The sequence below is a fragment of the Elephas maximus genome, chromosome 2, assembly GCF_024166365.1.
Source record: "Elephas maximus indicus isolate mEleMax1 chromosome 2, mEleMax1 primary haplotype, whole genome shotgun sequence".
Classification (NCBI taxonomy): domain Eukaryota; kingdom Metazoa; phylum Chordata; class Mammalia; order Proboscidea; family Elephantidae; genus Elephas; species Elephas maximus.
The window spans coordinates 93,608,632-93,629,773 of NC_064820.1; the positions used below are offsets into that span (position 1 = coordinate 93,608,632).

The 21,142-nt window shown below is 39.8% G+C and overlaps 1 protein-coding gene across 1 annotated transcript in view; it reads left to right on the top strand.

Moving 5' to 3' along the window:
* The first annotated feature begins 7,810 nt into the window (after positions 1-7,810).
* The window catches only part of RASA1 (RAS p21 protein activator 1), a 124,332-nt gene continuing 111,000 nt past the window's right edge, over positions 7,811-21,142 (top strand). The window contains exon 1 of the mRNA XM_049867235.1: positions 7,811-8,944. Coding sequence (XP_049723192.1) covers positions 8,427-8,944 — 518 coding nt within the window. The 5' untranslated portion in view covers positions 7,811-8,426. The remainder of the gene's footprint in view (positions 8,945-21,142) is intronic.

Below are 21,142 nucleotides of genomic sequence, written 5' to 3' on the forward strand. Positions count from 1 at the left end.
TGCAAGCCGACAGCTTCTCACTGCAAGCAACTGTGACTCTCTACCTGAAGGCTTTCACTAGCCATAGCAGATGCTCAGACTGTAAACAAAGCGGCCGGGATGTGTTGGAGAGGAGATACTCCCAGGAGCAGCCCTGAACCAATGACAAATGGAAGCTGATGAATAAAAACCACAGTTCCTTTGTCCCTCAGATGTGCCAACTCTCGGAAACCCTAGTGGTGTAGTGGTTAAGTGCTACAGCTGCTAACCAAAGGGTCGGCAGTTCAAATCTGCTCAGATTCTGTGATGTCTCCCAGGGGTCCCAAATGGGACTGAGCCCCTGTTGCCTGTAGCATTAACCTGCTCATTAGAACACCCTGTACTGACTTCCTTCCCTTCCCCACTTCCCTACTGAAATTTCCTGGTATCACCTCCGAAATAAATGACTTTTTTCTCAATTGCTAGTTTCAGAGTTTGCTTCTGGGGAAATCCAGACTAAGATACCTAGTCTGTTAGCCAAAGTCAGTTTTTAATAAGTCCATGAAAAAATGAAAAATAAGGACATAATATATGTGAACATTTCATGAAGCTAAATTTATGCAATTCCAAGGATTGCCTCTTTTTTTTCTAAAATTATTTCCTTCCTTTATTTTATTTTATTTTTTTGGCCTTGAAATGTCCTTTTCTTTTATGAATGAGAGTGGAAGGAAATGATAGCTAAAAAAAACAAAAGTCCTTACTTGGCAAAATTTAAACCTGGGAAATCCATAACAATTCAATAGCCTCTCAAATTTTGTTAAAGCTTCAGCAGACTGTAAAATCCAGAAGTCTGGAAATCACTGCTAGATGTTACTATATTACATGCTATGTTTCACTGCTATTTTAACAATTATACAAAAAATGAACAGAAAGTTAGAAAATAAAAAGTTGTGTTAAGATAAAAGGTGATGAAAAGTCTTCTTCAAAAGAACATGTGAATTAAGAAATAATTTAATTAGAATTATCCTAGAAAGCTATTTTAGTTTAGTGAATTGTATTATTCAGAAGGCTTTGAAGTACTTAAAATTCTCATTTTATCTACAGTTATCTCTACTCAAAGTTCCACTTAACTGTTTCATTGTATAGCTCTTTTAAAGACTATTAAAGAGCACTGTGCATTCGATATGCTAACAGAAATTGGAGGTAAAAGGGTTACCTGCAGACTTTCAGGTAGACGGAAGAATGTAACAAGAATTAGAGACTCTGCAGGATTCCTGAAGTGAAAAGGCCAAAGGTTAGTTGGATTTAATGACTCTGCTTCAGGTGCTGTTTATATTGTTGCAGACATACAGAAACGGTGGGAGTATAATAAGGAGGGAAATAATGGACCTGAGTCCCACCCATCCTGACTCTCCCACCTCTCTTGCCCTGAAACCGTTCTGCTTCCTTTTTTCTTTCACTTCTACCACTTCCTACCATGTAAAGGAACCAAGGCACAAAAAGGAAAATATATAAATGTTCCTTGGTTTTAAAAAAAGAAAAATGAAGAAAAGTAGACTAGAAATAATGAAGGAAAAATTCGGATAAAGAATAATAAAAAATCAGAAAAATAAACAGAAGAATATGGATGAACAAAACGATAAATAAAACATTGTTCCACTCTTTAACCTTTCAAGAGAAAGAATATTTACACCAACCGCTCTAAGCTTCTTTAACCATAAAACCCAAAAAAGCCAAACACACTGCCGTCGAGTCGATTTCGACTCATAGCAACTCTGTAGGACAGTGTAGAACTGCTCCATAGGGTTTCCAAAGAGCACCTGGTGGATTCAAACTGCCAACCTTTTGGTTAGCAGCCAGAGCTCTTAACCACTACTCCACCAGGGTTTCCTCTTTAAACATATATAAGTTCAAATGTTTCCAGAAGGCTCCGAAGATTTCCTTTAAAGATTTATTTTACGATTTCAGAGATCACAGTATTAATTACTCCATAGTGTTTACAATTTTCATAAGTATTATTCCTAAGTATTATTATATTGCACAGTGTAATTTCTTTTCACTAAATAAGTAATTTTCACTAAAATAATTTCACTTACCCTGTATCTCCTCAATGTTATGTTCTCAAAATATCTTTCTAATATGAAAATTTGTGTTCTGCAGAATTTTAAGATGAGGTCAACAAATGCAGTCAAGATATTATTGGTTAGGAGTGAAGGTTTCCTTTCAAAATTGTTGGGTCAATGAAACTTTTTGACACTATACAGATAAACTTGGAAGACCATTTGTTCAGCTGAGCATGTACGAGGGCATGGAACACAATGTGGGGCTCTTCAAACACAGCTGTAAGCTTTTCATCACTTTTTGTTCAGGACTCCCGTCAAAAACTACTCATACATTTGCTCTAAACCCCTTTTGAAGTTCTCTGAAAGTATAGTTATATCACTGACTCAGGATTTCCCTAAAGCATACTTGAGGTAGCAACACTGCAAAATATATCAAGATATACCACATTCATATCTGAGTTGCCAATCAAACCAGAATGAATTAACTTTATATTTTTTAAATTAAATTTTTATTTTCTTCTCACCCACAGGTCTTTGTCCAGCATTTTCAATTATCTTTTCTTTGTTAAATACTATATTTCTATATCTGGAGTAACTTTTCTAAAATCACAGATATCACAGATTATTTTATTAATGGTATACGACATTTTGAATTTTTACTCTTTTGTATGTTGTTCTGTTTTTCAGTACCTCCCTGTTTAATATTATCTGTGAACTTAATTAACAGACTGTTTACTCCCCTTTGTCCACCGGCATTGCATAAGACCACACTTTAACTGCTGCATTATCCCTGTAGTGTCTCTATCCAAACAGATATCTCATAGTTCTTCAGTTTTTCACACATGAAACTGTAAGAAGTATATCTACCCCAGTATATCTATGTCAGGAAATTAAGGGGCCAGGAAGAAAATAAAAAGACACAGAAATAGGAATTGAGGGAGAAATTAGCAGAAAAAAAGAACATGAAAATATAAATGAGAGAAGAGCAGGTCAAGGTGAGTAAAAAAGAAAAAAAACGCGATAGACAAAAATAAAGGAGGTAGAAACATCAACCCCTTTAAGAAAAAAAAAGTCATTAAAGATAGAAGACTCATTTAAGATTAACGAAGTATGCAAGCAATACTTGTACCTCCACCTGTTGCTGTCAATTCTGACGCATAGCAACCCTATAGGACAGAGTAGTACTGCCCTATAGAGTTTCCAAGGAACACCTGGTGGATCCGAACTGCCGAATTTTGGGTGTACAGCCACAGCACTTAACCACTACATCGGCAGGGCTTCCGCATAAGAAATAGTAAACCTCAAAGTCTAGATCTGTCTGATGGTCAGAATATTTTGCAAAATATTCTTAAAAAAATAAAATATTTTGAAGATACCTTGTCAAAAATGTGTGGTAATCTCTTTGGATGAAAAGGACAATGCTAATTCTAAAGTTAAACATAAGCTAGATAAGATAGCCATACTAGGTTGATTTATGAATAGACATAGGAGGTCCTTCCTACTAGCTGAGAAATTGATTTCCAAACATGTGAGCTGATCTAACCCAGTATCTATTGAAAGGGTGGAGATCTTTTCAAAGCAATGTTTTAAAGATGCCTAGCACTGGGATAGGCAGTAGAATAGACCATAGAATGCCTTTGCAGTCTAGTCTTGTAAATAAAACCAAAACCAAGCAGGTTGTCGTGGAGTTGATTCAAAATCATAGCGACCCTATAGGGCAGAGTAGAATCATCCCACAGGGTTTCCAAGGAGTGGCTGATAGATTTGAACTGCCAACCTTTTGGTTAGCAGCCCAACACTCAAACCACTACACCACCAAAAAAAAATAATAAATAAACCAAACCCAGTGCCGTCGAGTCGATTCCAACTCCTAGCGACCCTATAGGACAGGGTAGAACTGCCCCATAGAGTTTCCAAGGAGCACCTGGCAGATTCGAACTGCCAGCCCTTTGGTTAGCAGCTGTAGCACTTAACCACAACGCCACCAGGGTTTCCACTACGCCACCAGGGCCTAAAAATAACTAGAAAGCAACATAACGCAGTATATAATTGGTGTCAGACTGCATTAAATATTGGCTTTTAAGTGTGTAAGAATTTTCAAAAAGGGGAATTCTGCAAATTATACCTAAGCTCTCGGGCTGAATATAGGCGGTATGTGAGCACTTACAGATCAGTTGTAACCAAGACCTGCTAACTGGCCAGTTCAATGCCTTATATTGACTGACTGATAGTGGTGACTGAAGTGAACGCATTGGAGGTGTGGGATGCTGTTTAGGATTGAATTGTGTCCCCCCCAAAATCCTAACCTCTACAATTGTGGTTATAATCCCACTTGGGAATGGCTTTTCTTATGTTAATTAGGCAGTATTAGTCTAGGAAGGAGTCCTGGTGGCAAAGTGGTTAAGCATTTGGCTGCTAACCCAATGGTAACCCATCAGCTGCTCCACAGGAGAAAGATGTGGCAGTCTGCTTCCATAAGGATTTACAGCCTTTGAAATTCTATGGGGCAGCTCTACTCTATTCTATAGGGTTGCTGTGAGTGAGAATCCACTCGATGGCAATGGGTTTGGTAAGGATTTGATTAGTGTAGAGTGTGTCTTCAGTCAATCTGTTCTGAGATAAAAAAGAGATTAAACAAGTGAGCAAGGAGAGATGGAGGAAGATAGATGCTACACCACACAAAGATCACCAAGAAGCCAAGGAATAGAAGCTGAAGAGATAATGACCTTCTCCCAAAGCCAGCAGAGAAAGTCTTCCCCTAGAGCTGTTGCCCTGATTTCAGACTTCTAGTCTTCCAGTTGACTCGATGGCAGCAGGTTAGCCTTCCAAACTTGAGAAAATAAATCTCTGTTTGTTAAAGCCACCTACTTGCGTTATTTCTACTATAGCAGTACTAAATAACTAAGAAAGATGCTAACACACTGCAGGCCTTCAAGCCAAGGCTATATGAAAACTTGTTGGGGATGCTGTACTTGGAATTTATGCATTAGGCAATAGCTGGAGTAGTTACTTCGATGGTCTCTTCTGAGGTTCTAAAATTAAAAAAAGAAAGAAAGAAAAAAATGTTATCAGAGGACCACCATAAGTACCGGTAGTACTTCATTATTCTCTTAAGTACTATAAACTACTTCATTCTGCTCTTTTTCATTTCCTAACCTTCTTTCTGGGCTAGCATAGAATTTAGTAACCCAACACCTACAGCTCTTACCCATACACTTAATGAATGCCATTGAGTCTGCTTTCTTGTTCATTCTTTCTTTCAGAATGTGTTTAGGTATTGCACACCTTCTTGATTAGTGGCGTAGTGGTTAAGAGTTAAACATAAACTAGATAAGCTAAGCTACGGCTGCTAACCAAAAGGTCGGCAATTCAAATCCACTAGGTGCTCCTTGGAAACTGTGTGGCGCAGTTCTACTCTACCCTATAGGGTTGCTGAGTTGGAATTGACTCAATGGCAATGGGTTTTTTTTTTTTTTGGTTTCTTGATTAGTATACTATATTCTAGAGCAGTGGTTCTCAAACTCAATTGAGCAAACAGGTACTTGGAGACTCACTAAAGGAGTATAGATTGTTGAGCCCTCTGGCCCACAGTTCAGAGGGCCTGATTCAGAGGGGTCTGAAAATATGCATTTCTAGCAAGTTTCTTGGATATTGCTGGTCTGAGGTCACTTTGACAACTATAGTTCTGTAACTATAGTTCTGGTGACTGACTAGTCCATCTTCATTCTCCCAGGTGGTACACTGGGTAAGAGGTAGAACGATTTAGGAATTCTCAGAACTACTATTTAATCAAGTTTATCACTGACTTGATAACTGGCCTACGCAAACTTCTGAAGTAAATGTACAGAGTGTACCTTGTCACCTCTTTTAGCAATCTTTACTCTTTTTCCCAGGCCTCTATTACAGCCCCCCATCTACAATCTGCTCCTATGCTGGTTTGATTGTCCTTATCAGAAAAAATATTGATCTCAAAAATCAATATTCAATGGTATTCAAGGTTGATCCATCCAGTACAAATCTAAAAGACAAGAACAATATATGAATCTAAATGGGTACGTTATCAATCGCATTAGTTTTCTAGGGCTGCCATAATAAGGTACCACAAACTGGATGGCTTAACACAATAGAAATTCACTCACAGTTCTGGAGGCTAGAAGCCTGAAATAAAAATGTCAGCAGGCCATGCTATCTCTCCTAGCTTTTGATGGTTTTGGCAATCTTTGGCATTCCTTGGCTTGTAGATACATAACTCCAGGCTCTCTCCATTGTCACATGGGCTGTGTCTACATTTCCCTCTTTTTATAAGGGCAGCAGTCATATTAGGTTTAGGGCCTACCCACATGCAGTGGACCCTCATCCTGATTATACCTGCAAAGACCCTATTTCCAAATATGGGCACATTCACAGGTTCTGGGTGAACATGATTTTTTGGGGGGACACTACTCAACCCAGGTAGATGGTGAGCAAAAAAGAGGAAGAACCCCAACGAGATGGAGTGATACAGTGGCTGCAGCAATGGCCTCAAAAACACCGATTGTGAGGATGGCCCAGGACAAGGCAATTTCGTTGTAAATAGAGAAATGACAGCACGTAACAACATCCAACCCAGTACACCAATAGTGTAATCTCAAACAATGGAAATGAGTCCATCACATACATGAATGCATACCACAGCTTACATACATTCTAGTACAAAAAGCAAAACAAATCCTCTCTCTTTGGCCATACTAAGGGTGGGATTTGTTAATTGATAATTTTTAAAATTACATCTATCTTTTTTTTTTTTTTGATACTTTAGGGTCTCTCTGGCATTTGGCTTATTGAAGGTGCTGTGTCAACTCACATATGCACCATGCCCTGCAGTTTTCTGCACAAGTGTGAGGAGAAAAGCATGGTTGGTGTCGGCTGTGGCTCCTCCTTCCCACACCCCTTCCTTAGTACTCACGAGACTTGCAATGGCACAGGTGAAAGTACGTGTCTGTGTGTTTTAAAAAAAACAAAACATATATTGGTAGACATCTGACTTCACAACCACATTTATTTCTACCAAAGCTCCCGTTATTCCCATATAAAACCAAAAAAAACCCAGTGCCGTGGTCCTGTTTATTTGTTTCCTTCTTTTGGGTACCAGAAAGTCTTTTTTTTTTTTTTTGAGTTTGTAATAGTCGTACTGTGATTTATATCATGCAAAAAAAAAAAAAAAAAAAAATTAACGGTACAGCCTGGGTCTTGGCAGCAGCATCACAAGCCCCTCATCCACCCCCACAGCTGGCTGCTATCTGGGCCTCCGGCTAAGGCCGTTTTATCCACGGGTCTGGAAGTAAGGGACTGGCTCTGTGGCACCTTCCTTTCCCTTTCTCATTCCTTCCTCTCCACTGCCTCCTTGTCCCTCTCATCTCTCCCGTCTTCAAGGCGCTCAGGGGCCTCGCCTCCTTTACCCTATCTCCTGCAACCAGAGAGGACCGCCACGGGTTAGTTGGGCTTGCGCCGCCGTTCTGGTAGGCACGAGGCCCCTTACGCAGGCCACCCGCCCATCAAACAAAGCCCCGGGAGGCAGGCGCGCGCCGCCGGCGACACCCAAAGAAGCGGTCGTACCGCCACGCGCTCTAAACAGAGCGGGACAGCGAGCCAGGCCACGCGCCGCGCGCCCCCGCCGCTTCCTTCCCTCCGGACTCTTCCTTTTCCTCCCTCCAGGCCCCGTTCCCCCCGCCCCCGCGCCGGGAACGCGCCTGCGCAGACACTGCCCTCTCCCTCCTCCTCCGCCCTTCCTTCCCTCCGTTCCTCCTCCCCTGTCCCGCCTTCCTTTCTCTCTCCTTGGGTTTCACTGAGCTCTAGGTTGTGAGCAGTTCAGTTCATTTCCCCAGCACCCCGCCCCCCTTCTTCATTCTCTCTCCACCCCTCCCATCTCCAGCCCGGTGGAGGATGAAGCGGCCACAGTGGCCCCAGCCCCAGCAGCAACACCGGCGGTGGCTTTGGTGGGGGTGGCGGGAACTCCGGTGGTGAAGAGGCGGTGGTGGCGGCGGCAGCAGTGGCTGAAGCAGTGGAAGCCGCCCCAGCCGCTTCCCCCTTGCTTCCCTTCCTCTTTAGTGCAGCCAGGAAGTTTTTCGCTTCTCTGCATGTGTGTGTGCGTGCGTGTGGGTGTGTAAAGTGAAGGTTTGGGCAGCGTTTGTGCAGGCGTAGGATTTTTTGCCCACTTCGCTTCCCGTAACCCGGGCAGCTCCAGAGCCTGGGCTGTGGCCCGAGGAGGGGGCGCGGCGGCGTCGGGCTCTCTCCTTTTGTTGTTGTTTCCTCCGCCTGGGGAACTGAAGGGGGAACGCGCCTGGGTGGGGCGACTCGGAGCCCGGGCCTGGTGGCCCCCGGGGCTCCCGGGCAGGCAGGGCAGGGCAGAGTAGAGCGGGCTTCAACATGATGGCGGCCGAGGCCGGCAGCGAGGAGGGCGGCCCGGTGACCGGCGGGGCAGGAGGCGGCGGCGCGGCGGCAGGCTCGAATGCCTATCCGGCTGTGTGTCGGATGAAGATACCTGCGGCCCTGCCTGTGGCATCCGCCCCTTATCCTGGGCTGACCGAGGCTGAAGTGGTCGGGAATCTGAGTGGCGGAGCTTCATATGGGCCAGCGTTCCTAGGAGCCGGGTCTGTGGTGGGGACACTGGGGGGAGCCGGACTGACAGGGGGAGGTGCTACCGCTGGTGTGGCTGGTGCAGCTGCCCCCGGCCCTGGTGGGGACATGGCTCTCACCAAGGGGCCCGCTTCGTTGCTTGCTGAGACCCTAGGGCCAGGCGGCGGATTTCCCCCTCTGCCGCCGCCGCCTCAGCTGCCTACTTTGGGCGCGAGCCTGGCGACAGTGGACGAAGGTGACTCTCTGGATGGACCAGAATATGAGGAAGAAGAGGTGGCCATCCCCCTGACCGCTCCCCCAACTAACCAGTAAGTCAAGACTGCTGTTGAGGGACCCGGGAAGCGGCCTCCAGGAAAGAAGTGGGGAGTAAAAGTGGGGAAACGTATGGTGTTCTTTCACCTGTGATTTGTTCTGGAAAAAGTTTTTAAGTTTCAGGCTCCATGTGCGGGGATTTAATATAATCACCCATCTTCCTTACAGGTATATCGTATCTCCTGGCGCCTTCGTATATTTATTGCTCCTCTGGGAAGATGGAAAGTTTTTAAGATGGGAAGCATGGAAAAATATGTATTCATTGAGAACCGGATATGGTTCTGCTCCTTCTAAATTGAGGTGGTGTCCCAGGATTCAGCTGAGTTTGCAGCTACCAAGGCAGTCATTGACTATGTTAACCTGTGTGTGTGTTCCCAGAAGCTTTGAATACGAGCATTTGAGTATTGGGTTAACATCATTCGAGAATGCATTGGTCAGAAGGCTTTGTTTTTGTTGAACTGCAAATCCCAATTTTTGTCTGCTGAAAACACAGTGATATAGAAAAGTCTCTGGATCTTTTAGGCGGTCAGAGAGAATTAGGAAAGCAGTTCTGTGAATTCCAGGTGTGATTAAGGGTTTCATACTCCAACGATGTCTGTAACTTGTTTCATAGAGTATATGTCACTACCAGTGTAATTCCTTTGTAGTTGAGATTCTGTAAGTACAATACTGAAGCAAAACAAAATTAATAGTGCTTCTTATCAGCACTTTTTGTTGGTGGCCAATACAATATCCTGTTTGAAAATTAATTTTAACAGTTGCTGTAGAATATATATGACAGATTTTTTTTTTTTTTATTGTTAGTACCTTCCCTTTGTTATTTTCATAAGTGGACTTTGGTATGTGTTTAAAAAGGTGGACCTTGATGAGACCAAGATGTTGAGATGGGAAATGGTAATAGCTGACAAAACTTGTTTTGTAGACTCCCCACATCAGTTTAATTGACAGAATTTCAGAATATTTGATGATTATCCCAGGAAAAAAGATTTGGTTCATATGATGACAGTCACTGGACAATCAAAAGCCTTCATCAGAGAATTTAGAAAGAAGAAAAAAAAAAAAAAAGAAATTAGCAAGAGATATTGTAATACCAATCTATTTTTGACTTAAGGCATTATGTTTTGATATTTAAGGTGGAAAAGTAAATTAGTCTTATTTATGCCAGTTACGGTATAAGAATGTTGAATATTCCTTTTATACTATTCCATAGAGTTCAGTTTTTTTTGTGTAATTTTATTCTGGCTTATGTCTGTGCATTGCAGATATTTTTGGAGGGGGTTATGGCTTTATTAAAAATTCCAATTTTACCCTGAGGGACCAGATTACTGGGCTGAGGACTGTGGGGACCATGGTCTCCAGGAACATCTAGCTCAATTGGCATAACATAGTTTACAAAGAAAATGTACTACATTCTACTTTGGTGAGTAGCGTCTGGGGTCTTAAAAGCTTATGAGCGGCCATCTAAGATGCTAGATTGATCTCATCCCATCTGGAGCAAGGGAGAATGAAGAAAACCAAAGACGCAAGGGAAAGATTAGTCCAAAGAACTGGTAGACTACAACTACCATAACCTCCACCAGACTGAGTCCAGTACAACTAGATAGTGCCCAGCTACCACCACTGACTGCTCTTACGGGGAGCACAAGAGAGGATCCTGAACAGAGCTGGAGAACAATGTAGGATAAAATTCAAACTCACAAAACAAAACAAAAAACCAGACTTACTGGTCTGACAGAGACTGGAGAAACCCTGAGAATATGGCCCCCGGACACCGTTGTAATTCAGTACTGAAGTCACTCCTGAGGTTCATCCTTCAGCCAAAGGTTAGACTGGACCGTAAAACAAAATGAGACTAAGTGGGCACACCAGCCCAGGGGCAAGGACAAGGCAGGAGGGGACAGGAAAGCTGGTAATGAGGAACCCAAGGTCTAGAAGGGGAGAGTGTTGAGATGTTGTGAGTTTGGCAACCAGTGTCACAAAACAATATGTGTATTAATTGTTTAATGAGAAGCTAGTTTGCTCTGTAAACCTGTCTAAAGTACAATGAAAAAAAGAAAATACAAAACTCAATTGTATTTCTGTATAAGCAGTAAACAATAGAAAACTGAAATTTAAAAGATAATACTAGTTACAATAGCATCAAAAAACATAAGATTCCCAGGAATAAATCTAAGCAAATGAGGTACAAGACCTCTATGTTGAAAACTACTAAACATTACTAAGAGAAATTAAAGACCTAAATGAATATGGAGATATGTCATATTTATGGATTGGAAGACTCAGTATTGTTAAAATGTCAGTTTTCCCCAAACTAATCTCTAGATTCAAAAGACCCCCAACTGTGTAGGCAGAATAATGGCCCCTGAAAGATGCTCTGAACCTAAAATCCTTGAAACCTGTGAGTGTATTTTGCCACAGTCTAAGAGGGAATTAAAGTTGCAGGTGGATTAAGATTGCTAATCAGACGACCTTAAAATAGGAAGATTATCCTTAATTATCCAGTGTAATCACAAGAATTCTTAAAAGATGGAAATGGGGACAAAAGAGTCAGTGTCAGAGTGATGTGATGTGGGAAATTCTCAACCAATCATTGCTTACTTGAAAATGGAGGCCCATAGCCAAGTAAAAGGCAATAAAATAGATTTTCCTCTACAATCTCCAGAAACGAATGCAGCCCTACTGACAACTTTGTTTTAGCCCAGTGATGCCTGTTTTGGACTTTTGACCTCCAAAACTGTCAAATAATAAATTTGTGTTTTAAGTCATAAAAAAAATTCTGGTCTTACAGCACTACTTGCACATCATCAGGCCTTTTTGAAAAAAATCAGTTAAGTATTAAGTACCTAGTATGTGCTCAAGACTGTGGTTGTAATAAACCGTGTAACTTTTCATACCAAAGAAATCTAGCTTTATGCCTATTCTGCAACTTAATTGAAGTAGGCATATTTAGGCCATTGTAGTTCTAAATTATTTTTAATAAGCATGAATGAGTACTTAGGAAAAATTGTGAGAAATCCATTGTATGAGATTTTCATCATTATGTATTTAGAATAAAATAATATTTGTATAACTGTATATATGACATTTTTTCATATTCTCAAAGATATCCTCCATTTCTAGTATTTTTTTAAAATTTGCCATTAAGAAGTACAAATTTCCCTCTTTTTTTTTTTTTAATCTTAGCTATCAGCTGAAATTCACTGGAGGCAATACAGTGTAGTGGTTAAGCCTGCAAATTCTGAAATTAGTCAAGGTTTGCGTTGGAACCCTGAGTCTGCCACTTATTAGCATGTGACTTTAAAAAGGTCAGTTTTCTCATCCGTAAAATGGGGGATAATTATGGTACTTCTCTCGTATGATTGTTTTGAAGATTAATGAGAACCTTGAAAGTATTTAGCACAATGTGTGGCACATAGTAAGTGTTCAACAAGTAACCCATTGCCATCAGGTCAATTCTGACTCATAGGGACCCTATAGGACAGAGTAGAACTGCCTTATAGGATTTCCAAGGAACGCCTGGTAGATACAGACTGCCCACCTTTTGGTTAGCAGCCAAACTCTTAACCACTGTGCCACCAGGGTTTACAAATAGTCCTCCAAAATAACAAGAGTATAGTTTTATTATCATTGAATTGCCCACTAATTTTTTTACTATAAGAATTCTCTTATTAATAGCTATTTTAGAGAATGTTTTGCAGTCTAAATGCATGTCTACCATGATTTTATATGTATTCAAAACTTTAACTTCTTAAGGTCTTCCAGGAGTAGGTTAAGCAATTTTTAGAGGTAGAATTCAAGTTTTTTTTTTTTTTTTTTAATAGATTCCTATTTTTAAATACTACCCAACCAAAAACCTAGTGCCATCGAGTCGATTCCGACTCATAGCGACCCTATAGGACAGGGTAGAACTGCCCCATAGAGTTTCCAAGGAAATACTATAAAAGTCTTAATGACGTGGTGTGTAATGCCACATCTTTTCTAATAGTATTGAAGAAATGGTCTTGGACTAAATTACTAGTGAGTGGTCACCTTAGTTTAATAGGGTATTACGGAGGCTCAGGTCACTGGTTTGAGTCTACAAGTGGTTTGTTAGACTAGAGTTCCCTAGTCTTGGAGTCCAGTTTGTATCCAGCTGGTTTTGTGCCGTTAGTAACAAGAGGATCAAGTCACAGTGTATAGATAGACCAAATATTTTAATGCCATCGGTGTTTTGTATCTTGTTTCTCTGTGTGCATCGTGAGTGATTAGTCTTATGTTTATTACTGAGCATTTTCGTTAGTTTAAGGCCAGAAAAGTTTGTGCAGTTTTAGCTACTGTATTATGTTTACTTGAATGTTTTCCTTTTTGCAGATTTTGAGGAAAAAAAAAAAAAATTTCTCCCATGTTTTTTTCTGCTGTGAGAGCATTCTGTATCTAAAACTGCTAACAAATTTCTTTTTCAAGAGAGAGAAAAGGTTAAATAAAGGAGTTTGTAACTGCTATGCCCTGTAATTTTATGGAGTTGCTTTTCGTGGTTCTTATTATTTTCTCTCTTCCCTAGGGATGAGGAATGGTGGTAAAGAGGCATTGTTCCCCTCGTTCACCTTCAATTATATAGAGAGATTTTTGACAGTGAGCCTGCAGTAATAGGCAGGCTTTGGGCTGAATCTAGCCCACAGATATATATTGCCTACTTTTACTGTATTTGGAATATTTAGTAATTAGTTGCCACCATTTGAAAACAGGGAGATTATCACATTTAGAATTCTGGATTTCTAGCATCTCTTGAAAAATCACAGGATTTGGGTATACCTGCTAGACGTTCCTGCTTGGCAGTGGTGGTTCAAGCTGAGTAGTGGTTGCCCATTTTATAGGGGATTCTGAACTCTTCAGTGGCTTTGCCATTGATACTACTTGCCTGGCACTTAGCTAGGTTTTAACCTGGACCTGATATGCAGGATTCTCATGCCTGAAACTTTAAGAAAAAGAAAATAAGAAATAATAATAGTACCTTTTCCTTTAAAAATCATCTTAACTGTCTCTATGAAAATAAAATCTTTCTTAATTAAGTCAGTAATTGCCAGTGGTTAATGTTAGGACCTGTAGAGTTCATTAACTTTGTCACTGATTGTAGTATAACTGGGTGAGTCATTGTTTCTTAATTAAAATGGCGATGAGAATTGCAGAGATTAGTTATGGACAGAGTGGTTGCTGACCAGGATACAGATGTTATTACTCTATTATACAAGATGTAGAGCATTGTAGTAGGTGCTTCAAGGGGTACAATGAGTAAGATGCCCCTTTTCTCAATGAGTCCTCCTTCCTGGGGAGTTTTAGATCTAGCAGGAAGTTAAGTTAACCAATTACTATAATGCAGGCTGTTGTGTGCAGTGAAATCCATTCCGACTCATAGCTACCCTATAGAGCAGGGTAGAAGTGCCCCATAGGGTTTTCTAGGTTGTAAGTTTTAACAGGAGCACATTGCCAGGGCTTTTCTTCTGTGGAGCCACTGGTGGGTTCCAACCACCAGCCTTGTGGTTAGCAGCTGAGTGTTTTAACCATTGTGCCACCAGGGCTTCTTTAATGCAGGCTGCATTAAGATAAATATCGTGAATAAAGTGTGAACAAAGCATTATGGGGGTTCAAAGAATGAGAAGCTTATGTAATTAGGATCAGTTAAGTCTTGAGGAAGAGTAAACCAAAAAAACCCAAACCCGTTGCTATCCAGTCGATTCCAACTGATAGTGACCCTGTAGGACAAGGTAGAACTGCCCCCTAGGGTTTCCAAGGAGCACCTGGTGGATTCGAACTGCTGACCTTTTGGTTAGCAACCATAGCTCTTAACCTCTATGCCACCAGGGTTTCCTGAGGAGGAGTAGCAGGAATTTTTTCTCTCCTATTTAAATGTATTTTCTGAACAAGAGGTCTTTGAGGCCCTTTGCCTGATTATAAGGTGAAGAATTAAGAGTTAAATGAATATTAACTTTTGGTTCTTAGTGAAGAGTTTTTCCTTATGAACTCTTATTTACCGACAGCTTTGAAGGGGTGCCTGTAGCTACTGAGATATAGAGCATCCCCAAAGGCTAAAATTTGCCTGGAGCAATGATTAGCTCACCGTGTGGAAGCCAGGTAAACACTGATAAAGACGAGAAGAAAAAGAAGAACAGCTGTAAATTAGGAAGAAGAAAGGGAAAACAGGAGTAGGCCTTCTGGTTGCCTTACTCTTACCTCTTTACTGGTTCTGAGGAAAATGAGCAGAATGAAACCTGCCTTCAGGAATAACTGAAACAGTACCTGCAGGGAAAAAAATCATAATATTTAAGAACAAGAACAGTATTAACTGTTGACATTTCTTCGTTGCTAACTATATGACAAGAACTGTTCTGATTGCTTTACATCTTTTGTTTTAGTTAACTATTGCTACATAATAAAGCACTCCAAAACTTAGTTGCTGAAACAATAACAATCATATATTTGCTCATGATTCTGCAATCTGAGCAGGGCTTAATGGGAACTGTTCCATGTGTTGTCTGTTACTGTATACCCAAGGTGGCTTCTTAACTGATAAGTCTCATTAGCTGGGATGGCTGGAACAGCTAGTGGATAGCTGGGCATCTCTCTCTTCATGTAGCCTCCCCATGTGACTAGTTTGGCCTTCTTCACAGCATGGCATTTGGGTTCCATGAGTTATTGTTCTAGGAGGATGGGCCCCAGTGTAGTCAGCACTTACCAAGCTTCCTTGTTTATCACGCTTGCTAATGTCCCAATGGCGAAACCCAGATTTAGCATGGGAGGGAACTATACAAGGGCATGAATATTGGGGGGTACCAAAGTAACAGTGTACCACATGTATTATTCATTTACATGTAATACCAGGTAATACTAGAAAATAAGTAGTTGAGAGGTGGGATGGGAGAAAGTCAGATACAAGCTCTTTTTTCATTTAGGCCCAACATGGTAAGTTGTCTTTTATTATACAATTCAACTATCCCCACAATAGATGTTGCTTTTGTTATTAGATGCAGCTTATTGGTACTTTTTCATATGCCTGATCACGTCTCAGGAAGCCTTGTTGATGTAGTGGTTAAGTGTTAAGGCTGCTAACCAAAGATCGGCAGTTCGAATCCAACAGGTGCTCCTTGAAACTCTGGGTCACTTCTGCTCTGCTGTGTAGGGTTGCTATGAGTTGGAATTGGCTCGACTGCAGGGTTTTTTTTTTTAATTTTTGATCACATCTCAACAGAATTTGAGATACGATTTTAGACTGTGATTACCTAATTCACTGAATAAAACAGTGGACATCATGGGGGACAGAAAGAAATATAAAAGACATCTCCGGTTTTCGAGAGAACTTTAATTAGCTTTTGTTGTATTGGGGTTAGATATTATAGTTAGGAGAATGATATGCATAGATATATAAAATTTTAGTAATTGAGGGAACCCTCTCATTGCCCAGATGCAGAAGCAGACTTAGAGTGGCTTGCTTAAGGTTACATAACTAGGTTGTGGTAGAAGTGGGAAAGAACCTAGCTCTCATAATTTTTCAGATATGTTTAGACTTCCCTAGGTGGCACAAACAGTTAAGTGCTCCACTATTAGCCAAAAGATTGGTGATTTGAACCCACCCAGAGGTGCCTTGGAAGATAGGCTTGGTGATCTGCTTCTGAAAGTTCACAGCCTTGAAAACCCTGTAGATCAGTTCTACTCTGCACACTGGGATTGCCATGAACTGAAATTGACTCAAGGGTAACTAGCAACAAAAACAACGTCAATATTTATAATTAGTTTTTTGGGGGAGGACAGGGAAGGCAGTCTCAGTATTTACTAGTCATTTATCCTATGCCAGGTACTTTACATAGATTGTCTCATTTAGTTCTCACAGCTATACAGTGAGAATTGATATCTTCATTTGTATGGAGAAAACTGAGTGATAGAACTACAATTCTAATGCAAATACTATGCTTTTCCTTTGACTTGCACCCTCCCAGTCTGTGTAATACAGAGGCATATGTGCACCCACACAGATTTAATATACTTCAGGGCTGGCCAGTCACTGGGTAACCCAGCATCTTTAAAAATGGCTTGGATGATTTTGGAGCAGTTTAAATGAACATCTACTTGAGAAATAGTGTCTTCATTTTTTAGATCCGTATCTTTCACTGTAGGAAAGAAAAACTTTGTTTTACCTCCTTTCTTCATGAATCAGTAACTTCTATCTTTTTTTTTTTTGGCTATACCCCTGTTGAAAGATGCAAAACAAAACCAAACCCAAACCTGTCACCATTGAGTCAATTCTGACTCATGGTGACCCTATAGAAGAGAGTAGAACTTCCCCCATAGAGTTTCTAAGGCTACAGTCTTTATGGAAGCAGACTGCCACATCTTTCTCCTGCAGAGCAGCTAGAGGGTTAGAACTGCTGACCTTTTGTTTAGAAGCAGAACATTTTAACCACTGTACCATCAGGGCTCCTGAAAGATGGAAACCAAAAAGCCAAACCCGTGTCTGTTGAGTGGATTCTGACTTATAATATGTGAATGCATGTCTGATTATTAAATAGTATAAAAAAATCATACACATAATCGTGGTAGCCTTGGAAAAATCCTACGGGCGAGACATTACTTTAGCCAAATTTCTATATTCATTCTGTATTCATGGCTGTAACATTCAGTGTTACTTTTCCCTTTCTGTAATATAGTTGTCTCAAGCTAAGACTTAAAGATCCCCCTCTTTTAAGACTTCTTTGTGGTGCAGTCACACAAATTTAATATACTTCAGACTAGGCTGGGTTCACATTTAAGACACATGATAGAACCATATCCTTCCTCTGTCTATGCCTATGTGTAAATATTGATCTATCTCTAATTTTTAAATAAAACTTTATTTTGAGAGGAGTCAGTAACTTGCATCTCCTCTTTTGAGATATCTGCACACTCACATGCAGTTGTAAAAAAATAATGCAGAGAGATCCCATGTACCCTTCACTCATTTTCCCTCAGTGGTAACATCTCTTCATAACTGTAGTACAGTATCACATCCAGGAAATTGGCGTTGATACAATCTACCTATCTCACTCAGAGTTCACCAGATTACATACACTCTTATGTGTGTGTATGTCTGTGTTGTGTGTTTGTTTCTGTGCAGTTTTGTCTCATGTAGATTCGTGTACTCATCACCATGGTAAAGATAAAGAACAGCTTCATCACCACCAGAATCCCTTGTGCTGCCTTTTTATAGTCAAACTTACCTCCCTCCCTTTTCCCACCCATAATGGCTGGCAACCACTAATCTGTTCTCCATTTTCTCATTTCAAGATGGTTATATAAGTGGAATCAGGCAGTATAAAACCTTTTGGGATTATTATATGTCCCTCAGCATAATTCCTTTGAGATTCATCCAAGTTGTTTGCCTAGAACAATAGTATGTTCTTTTCATTGCTGAGTAGTAGTCAGTGGTATGGATGTACCACAGTTTAACTGCTCACCCATTGGAGGACAAGTGGGTTATTTCAAGTTTTGACTATTATGGAAAACGGCTATGAACATTGGTGTATATGTTTTTGTGTGAATGTATGTTTTCATTTCTCTTGGATGAATGCCCAAGAGTGCAATTGCTGGGTCTTATGGTAGATGTGTGTTCAGTTTTATAAGAGACTGTGAATCTGTTTTCCAGAGTAGTTGTGTCCTTTTATGTTCCCACCAGTAATGTATCAATTACCCTGTATTTCTCTGTATCTTTGCCAGCATTTTGTGGTGGTATCATTTTTATTTACCCATTCTGATAGATGTGGTGGTGTTATTAGGTGCTGTAGAGTCAATTTTGACTCCTAGTGACCCCATGTGAGAACTGCCCTATAGGGTTTCCTAGGCTGTAATCTTTACAGGAGCACATTGCCAGGTCTTTTCTCCCATGGAGCCGCTGGGTGGGTTCGAACTGCTGACCTTTGAGTTAGCAGCTGAGTGTTTAATCTTTGTCCTGCCAGGACTCCCTGATTGATGTGTATATCTTTTTGTGGTTTTAATTTGTATTTCCCTAATGACTAATAATGTTGAAAATCATTTCTTAGGCTTAGCCTTTGCATGTAAATTTTAGAACAAGCTTGTTCATGTCTACAAAAACTTCGCTGGGATTTTCTTAGGAATTACATTAAACCTATAGATCAATTTGGAGAGAGTTGATGTCATATATTGACGGCACTGGGTTTCTGTTTTATTGACGTAATACGTGTTTCCATTTATTTAGGCCTTTGATTTCTCTGATCAGCATTTTGTAATCTTGTCCGTATATAGATCTTGTACATCTTTTGTTAGATTTATACTTTAGTTTTTATCGTCTCTGGAATGATTTTGTAAATGGTGATGTGTTTTAAATTTGTGTTCCATGTATTCACTGTTAATGTATTGAAATGTGGTTAGTTTTTGTATGTTGATCTTGTATCCTGTGACCTTCCTCAGTTCCCCTTTTAGTTCTAGGGATTATTTTATAGATTCCTTGGGATTTTCTACGTAGACAAAAAAACTGCACATAGGTGCAGTTTTCTTACATCTGTTTGCTTTATTTTTCACATCTTATTGCAGTAGCTGGAACATCCAGTACTGTGATGAATAAGAATGGTGAGAGCACACATCCTTTCCTTGATCTTAGGTAGAAAGCATTCAGTGTTTCATCATTAAATATGATGCTAAATGTACGCCTTTTTTTTTTTTTTTTTTAAGATCAATTTGAGGTAGATTACTTCTCTCCCTAGTTTCTGAGAGATTTTACTGGGAATGAATGTTGAATTTAACCACATGTTTTTTCTGTGTCAATTCATGTAATCATATGAGTTTTTCTCTGTAGCCTTTGATAAGGTGAATTACATTGATTTTTGATTGTTGAGCCAGCCTTGGAATAAATCCCACTTGATTATGGCGTATGATTCTTTTTAAACATTAGTGAATTCAGGTTGCTAATATTATGTTGAGGTTTTTTTTTTTTTTTTTTGCCTAAGTTCATGAGAGATACTGGTCTCTAAGTTTTCTTCTGATAGCCTTGCCTGGTTTTGGTATTTGGTAATATTGACCTCATAATGAGTTGGGAAGTACTATTTTCTTTTTTATTTATTGGGAGAGTTTGTGAGGTATTGGTATTTATTACTTTAAGTATTTGGTAGAATTCCCTAGTGAAACCATATGGGCCTGGAATTTCCTTTTTAATTATGAGTTCAATTTTTAAAGGTTGTGGGACTTCATATTATCTATTTTATCTTGGTTGAGTTTTGGTAGTAATGTGGTATTTAAGGAATTGGTTCATTTCTTCTAAGTTGTTGAATTTATGGGCATAAACTTATTTGTATTATTCCCTTATTCTCTTAACTCCTAAAAGACGAATTTAGCAAGATCACAGTGTATAGGAACAACATACAAAAGTCAGTCACACTTCTGTATATTAATCAGTGAACAAGTGGAAACCCAAATTAAAAAACTTGTAAGATTATGTAGTGTGAATATACCATTTTATTCCTGATACTGCTTATTTGTATCTTATTTCCTTTTTCTTTGTCACTCTGGCTAGAGATTTAACAGTTTATTAATTTTTTTCAAAGAACCAGCTTTTCGTTACATTGATTTTTCTGTATTCCTGTTTTCAGTTTCATTAACTTCTCCTCTTAGTTTTATCATTTCCCCCATCTGCTTGCAATGGGTTTATTTTGTTCTTATGTTTCTAGTTTCTTGAGGTAGGAATTCAAGATTATTGGTTTGAGACCTTTCCTATACATTTTCCTTTTACCATGCTTTAGCTGTGTCCTACATCTTTTGATATGTCTTATTTTAATTTTCATTTGGTTCTGTCTGTATATTTTTAAATTTGCTTTGAGTCTTTAACCCATGGATTGTTGAGAAGTGTGTAGTTTAATTTCGAAGTGTTTGGAGTCTTACTAGTTGTCTTTCTGTTAATTGATTTGTAGTTAAGAGTCTACGGTCAGGGAACATACAATGTATGATTTCATTTGTTTTAAATATGTTTTGTGCTCAGGATATGGTCAGTCTTGTAGAATGTTTTGTGGGAATTTGAAAAAACGTGTATTCTGTTGTTTGGTGGAATGTTCTGTATATGTCAGTTAGATTCTGTTGGTTGATTATGTTCAGAGCTGTTCTATCTTTGTTAATTTTCTGTTTAGTATTTCTGTAGTCTCCGATAGAGAGATCTTGAAGTTCCCAACTGTAATTGTGGCTTT